Here is a 6,274-nt window from a genome sequence, read left to right as displayed (position 1 = left end):
AAAGCACGACGCGGTAGCCTGCTCGTCCGCGATGAGGACCGGCGGCGCAGGAGACTGAGGGCCAGATTATGGGAGCAGGAGCCACGCCGAGGATCGGACAGATCGGAGCTAGCGAGGCATGGGTGGCCGCAACCGCTATCTCGTCAAGACGCGGAAGAGCCATGCCGACTCCATGATTCTTAAAGTGCGACGGGAACGACTATTATTTTCTCGAGCTCATGGTGAAGAACCAGTGACCATAGCGTAGCTGGATGACCAACGCGAGTATGCGACATTGGGAAGGGATCAAGGGAGTGAAAGAGGGGAGAAAAGAATGAGTATTACCTTCAGAACGACCGCCAGGAAAGAAGCGGAGACACTGAGGTTGCTTGTCGTGTTCGTCAACTGAGCAACATTCTAGAGAACGCGAGGCTCCCAAGGATGGCAGACGAAGGATCGTGTTTGAGGCGCTACCAGCTAGCCTCTGCCAGGCAGGCAAATAAGACGGAGCAGTGAACAACAGCTGGATGGCAGGATTTGCATTATGGAGAAGCAATCGGACGACAAAGGAATTCTGAATGACATGGCCTAGCTAGTTTGCAAGCAAAGGTCCCTGGTTTAATATATAGGAATAATTACTTCATATGTTATTAATGTAAAACAATATCACGTATACAATTAATAGATGTAAGAAATCATTATGTGTACATCAAAATAAACACATTTATACAATAAATATCTCTTGACAATATAATTATTTATTTTTATTATTAGCTATTACATAAAAAACATCGTGCGGTAAACTGGAATAGGGAATACTTCTCCATCTCTATCTTGTATATCCATTGAGGAAGATTTTTTTTATGTTTACATCTTATTTACATCATGTGAAAGGAATTTTTTTTCTATCTCTATTCTCTAACAGAGCGCTGGAATCGGAGACAGGGTCGCCATTGTCATGACTCACTCATGGCTCATGGGGTGCTACCGTGCTAGGTGCTTACTGCCTCGCCTCGGCGGCTCGGCCTACCTTCCCGGGTGCGGGTATCCTCGCTCCCCAACCCGCTCCACCAGTCCATCATCACCCACGGCCCACCCCGCGCTTCTCGGATTCCAGCTGTTCCCTCGGATCCTTTGCCCGTCCCATGGCAACGCCTAGGTGGCTGTGGCTGCCATGATGGGCGCTCTCGCCACGCCACCCCGCCACCCCGCCATGTGCGTGCCGCTTTTGACAGAAGAGGACGAGGCAGATCTCCAGTCCCCGGCCCTCCGTCCCCTCCTCCTGCGAAGGCTCCTCCAGCACCACTAGCTAGAGCTAACCCCGTGCTGCTGCTGCTGCTACTACCTGCTGCCGCGCGCCGTTCGTTGCCGTGCGGGCGTGTTGTGGTCCGCTGATCTCGTTCGCGGGACGCCGGGGGGTGGTGGTGGTGGCAGCGGTGGTTGGTGGTGCGCGGCGTGAAAGAAAGAAAGAAAAAAAAAAGGCCCGCCGCTTTGCGCTGCTCTGCTTCCGTAGGTGTCACGAGATTTGGCCCTAGCCTTTCGCTTTCCTTTTTCATCTCGCTCACAAGGGAAGGGACCGAGGGACGAGGGAGACGTTGGGGAGGGGAGCGAGCGAGCCGTAACATCCGAGCTGTTCCAATGGCGACCCCTGCCGTTGCTTTCGTCGCCAGCGCTTTGTTGGGGCGGTGGTAGCGCTAGGAGCGGAGCAGTACTAGGTTGGTAGGTGGTTGTAGCTTTGCGCGTGACCCGAGCGCGCGCTCGCTCGCTCCTGTGCCTCTCTACCTCGCTTGCGTGCGCCGGGAAGGCAGTGGGTGGCTGGTCGGTTCTCGCAAGAGGTTGCTGGTGCTGTTCCTCCTCCCCCGGTTGATGAGCATGGGGCATTGCTCCGAGCAGCGGACGGGGTTCGAGGTGACTAAGGACTGGAACGGCGCCGACCAGTTCGCGATCCGGTCCCCGCGGGGGGCGTCCGTTCGGGTGAGTAGTCGTCTGCGTCTCTGTTCTTCCTTGTTTTTTTCCTGTTATTTCCGACGGGCGATCGACTCGGCATTTCTGCTCTAGGCAGAAAAAAACTTCTCTCGGTCTGATTCGAGCGTTGGGTTGTCGGCGCAGGTCTGCCTGCACGGCGGGCAGGTCGTCTCGTGGAGGAACCACCGCGGCGAGGAGCTCCTCTTCAGCAGCAGCAAGGTGAGTTTGTCTCGGCTGCCTATGCTGGCCCGTATCTGTTGCAATGCAGCTTTCTGTTACTCGGGGGGACGAATCGGTGGAGTAACTGTGACCAACTGTGAATGCACTCCCCTGATTACTGTTCTCGTGAATATTTAATACGAGTGTTTATGAAACATTTTTTTGTTTGCTTTTACAATTGTATGTAATTTAGAAAAAGCAAGACTAGTGTCGATGAAATACTTTACCTATCTTATTTCTTGATCACGGAGCCTGTAAATACGAGCTACTTTATGTGACTGGGCAAAACCAATGTCATATCATTGATTCCCTATGTATAGTGGATTGGCAGATTTCTTTTGCAGATATCAGAATCGCCATTCGGACTAGTTATCTGTTACCCTTTTATCCTTATAATACTAGAAAACATTTTTCTCTGTACTTCTGCTTTGGGCATTAGAGAGTTGTTATCAATTATGATGTCCCCTGCTGTGAGACCATAATAGGTTTCAGTTTGCTTATTTTTAACATTGGTTTTTGAATTTTGGCAACTATTGTTATCCATGCAGGCAATCTTCAAGCCGCCAAGAGCGACCCGTGGTGGCATTCCGATATGCTTCCCACAGGTACTGCAGTATTCCTGTTCAGTGTTCACTATATTTTGCGCTAAGACAATATACTGAACATGCATGCAATTCTGCTTTTTGAAGTGAGGACAATATTAATGTTTCAATTTATCAGTTTGGAAACTGTGGAACATTGGAGCAGCATGGATTTGCAAGGAACAAGATATGGACAATAGACGATGAGGCTCCACCTCTAAATTATGGTGATAATAACAGCAACAAAGCTTCTGTTGACCTTCTGCTAAAGCCATCTGAAGATGACCTGAAGTGCTGGCCACACTGGTATGGTGGCTTGTATTCCCTTTGGATTTGGATGTAGAAATTTTGCAGATGGTTATGGTTTATCATAACCTGGCTCTGTGTCATTTTTTCATGGTGTATATAAGGGACTAGCAATGTGTAATAAATTAAAGAAACCACTATTTATTTAGTTCTATCTCTCTCTCTCTCCCAATCATCCATGATCAATTCAAAGGCATGTTGCTTCTTCCATGATTCCTTTCCATGTGCATCTTTTGCTTTAAAAAGGAATCTGAACAGGCTACACGCCTACACCTATTGGGTTGTTCATGGGATGCTCTGTGGACAATAATTCAGTGCTTCTACTCAAAGCTTACTCACTGAGTTTTGCAATGAAAATAATATGTTAGATTTCTTTGAGTACATAGACAACAGATAGTAATGGCTATTTCTTAGCAAGCATACCCATCTGATGAAATTATGTATGCTGTGAACCTGTACCTTCTGCAAATATAATTCAGTCTTTTATAGACAAGGTTATGATTTAAGTGAAAATGTTAGTTAATTTCAATATGGTTGTTCTTTTCCTGATTTGGTTTTACTTTGAATTACAGTTTTGAGTTACGTCTCAGAGTCTCTCTTTCAATGGATGGAGACCTTTCACTGATATCACGGGTCAGAAATGTTAATGGGAAGCCATTCAGTTTCGCATTTGCTTACCATACATACCTTTCTGTTTCTGACATCAGGTATCCCAATTTGGATGGTTAATCCTATTTTATTCAATTGAGTTCCTTCTTAATGCTTAACTTGATGTGATGATTTTCACTCCTTTTTCGGTTAAGTTATTGGTTTATGTCAATACATACTTTAGGTCATCACATTAATGGCTTTTTTCGCATAAGAGGGTTTGAAACTAGTGTGTTTTCCTATGGGGGGAAAATAGAGCTGACTATTAGAATCTTTGATGTTTTCTTGGTTAACACATTTCCTACCAGAAGGCGTACAAACCTTCAAATTTATATGAACCGTTGAAGTGAAATTTGTGCTGTAAATTGACAATGTTCATGCAAATTCAGAATGAAACAACCTAAATTTGACATCAAGTTTTGTTGGGTAGCCTAATTGGTCAGTATACCTTGCTTACAACATTTCTAATTCCAAACATCCGATTGGTCAAATAAGAAATCTGATATGTTGTTATTATCATGAAGAAATGAATAGTCCTAACTTGCGGCTTAGATAAGGAAATGTATAGTCCTAACTTGCGGCTTAGTCATCACCAAATTACATTTTGAGCTATGCCTAACACACTTCCACAATCAGTAAAGCATAGAAGTATTCTTCTCAGTCAATGGTCTGTTACTATTCAGAAGAACAAAGAAGCATCCAGTTTTCCAGATGATATTAGACATTTTTTTTACATGTGATATTGTACACATGTTGATCTTCGCAACTTGATTCCAGTGAAGTGAGGATAGAAGGTCTGGAGACCCTTGATTATCTTGACAACCTTAGCCAGCGGGAACGTTTTACCGAACAGGGAGATGCCATAACATTTGAATCAGAGGTACCTTTTCTCTGCTTTGATACACATGCAACATGAACATCTGGGGGTTATTTGAGCATTTCAACTATATGGATTAAATCGTTGAGAGTAACTTTGCTACCATTTATCTTTTGCCTACATGGGTACGGTTGCACCTATGAATTTGCACACATCAACTCGTGATCGTAAAGAGTTCGCTGAGTTTACTGTATTGCAGTTCTCTGTAATGACTATGTGCAAGTAGCTCTAACCTACCGTTCTGTCCTGGCTTGAAATATTTTTAAGATTTAACTGGTAGTTGCCATCTGGGAACTTGCAACGAGCTTAAATTGGCCCCACTGCTAAAGTACGAGTGGTTTCTCAATTCTTTTGTTGAGACGAAGGCTTAAAAAGTGTTGTCTGAAATTAGTTTCAAGTCTAATAGGTTACAAGCATATGGAAGCTCAGCACGTCGAAGTTTGCTTATTCTTTTTGCCTGTTTTGGAGTTCCTCTCGTTAATTGTTCCATTTTGAGACCTGAAGATGGTAACTACCGTGCAGGTTGATCGAGTCTATGTTGGCTGCCCAGGCGTAATAGCTGTTCTTGACCATGGAAAGAAACGCACATTCATCGTGCGGAAAGAAGGGCTTCCTGATATTGGTAAGATGAATAGATGGTACGCTTTTTTGCTGCCTCGTCGAACAAGACACACAATTTCGTAACCGTGTTCCTGCACTTTATCTTGGCCGGCTGCAATCAGTTGTGTGGAACCCCTGGGAGAAGAAGTCCAAGACGATGGCAGACTTCGGCGACGACGAGTACAAGCAGATGCTGTGCGTGGATGCAGCCGCGGTCGAGAGGGCCATCACGCTGAAGCCCGGGGAGGAGTGGACGGGGAAGCTGGAGCTCTCCGCCGTGGCGTCGACCAACTGCAGCGACCACCTGGATCGCCCGGGCAGGCTGTAGAGCGCTGGGTGGGTGGGTTCGTTCGCCCCTGACGAAAGGCATGTACTAGTTTTTTTTCATGTACATGGGGGCGCTAGGTCCGGCCCTTGCAGGCTGCAGTATCATCTACCTGTCAGGTGTGTCATGTGTGAGTTTAAACTTATGTCAGATCCAAGTATTGCTGTGATCGACATGTTCGATGTTCCTGGACTGCGAAGTCTCAAGCGCAGGCTGTTCGTTTGGCTGGCTTTAATCCGAAACGGCATCTATAGATTGTAGCTGCAGTTCGAAGCGAACAGTAATGAAAACGGACGGAACAGTTAGGAAAACACTCCAATCACTTTTAAATCTATATTTTAATCTAAAATTGGGAACGGTGCTCCAATCACTTTTATTGGGAGTATCCACTCTAAATGTAACTCAACGTAACGAATACATTATATATTTCACAGTTTTACCGTCGTTGCTTTTATAAAAATACCAGTTTCCACTATCTTTACAGTAGTTATACCTCAACACTTAAAAAATCCGGCCGCCACCAAAACCCGCTGCCCCCTTTCTTATCCCGTGCCTGATGTCGCTTGGATCGATCGAAAAAGGATCAATCGACAAAAGTTGACATGATAATTTTTCTCTCAAAGTTCGGTGGGTTGTCAACTATTTACTGTCGTACTCTCCCACAGGTCATACTCTCCCACGTGGAGTGCTCACACCAAAACTCTAACACTTGATGTGGCTAGACCACTAAGCATTCTTTACACCTTGCTCTACTAGTTTTGCTCTTAGTGTATC

At 45.5% G+C, this 6,274-nt stretch overlaps 1 protein-coding gene across 2 annotated transcripts; it reads left to right on the top strand.

The window, feature by feature from the left end:
* Positions 1 to 793: 793 nt before the first annotated feature.
* LOC100282738 (apospory-associated protein C) lies at positions 794 to 5,766 on the top strand. 2 transcript variants are annotated; one of them, XM_020549732.3, is made up of 8 exons: positions 794 to 1,953; positions 2,038 to 2,163; positions 2,712 to 2,768; positions 2,884 to 3,050; positions 3,623 to 3,757; positions 4,476 to 4,578; positions 5,098 to 5,197; positions 5,298 to 5,766. In XM_020549732.3, exons 1-8 carry the CDS (start codon positions 1,846 to 1,848, stop codon positions 5,501 to 5,503), a joined length of 1,002 nt encoding a protein of 333 aa, XP_020405321.1. In that variant the 5' UTR covers positions 794 to 1,845; the 3' UTR covers positions 5,504 to 5,766. The 2 variants fall into 2 exon arrangements, with proteins under 2 accessions (XP_020405321.1, NP_001149116.1); NM_001155644.1 differs by having other exon boundaries at positions 1,225 to 1,953; positions 2,089 to 2,163; positions 5,298 to 5,759.
* Positions 5,767 to 6,274: the final 508 nt, after the last annotated feature.

The sequence above is a fragment of the Zea mays genome, chromosome 3 (assembly GCF_902167145.1).
Source record: "Zea mays cultivar B73 chromosome 3, Zm-B73-REFERENCE-NAM-5.0, whole genome shotgun sequence".
Taxonomy (NCBI): domain Eukaryota; kingdom Viridiplantae; phylum Streptophyta; class Magnoliopsida; order Poales; family Poaceae; genus Zea; species Zea mays.
This window is presented reverse-complemented; position numbering and strand designations above follow the sequence as displayed.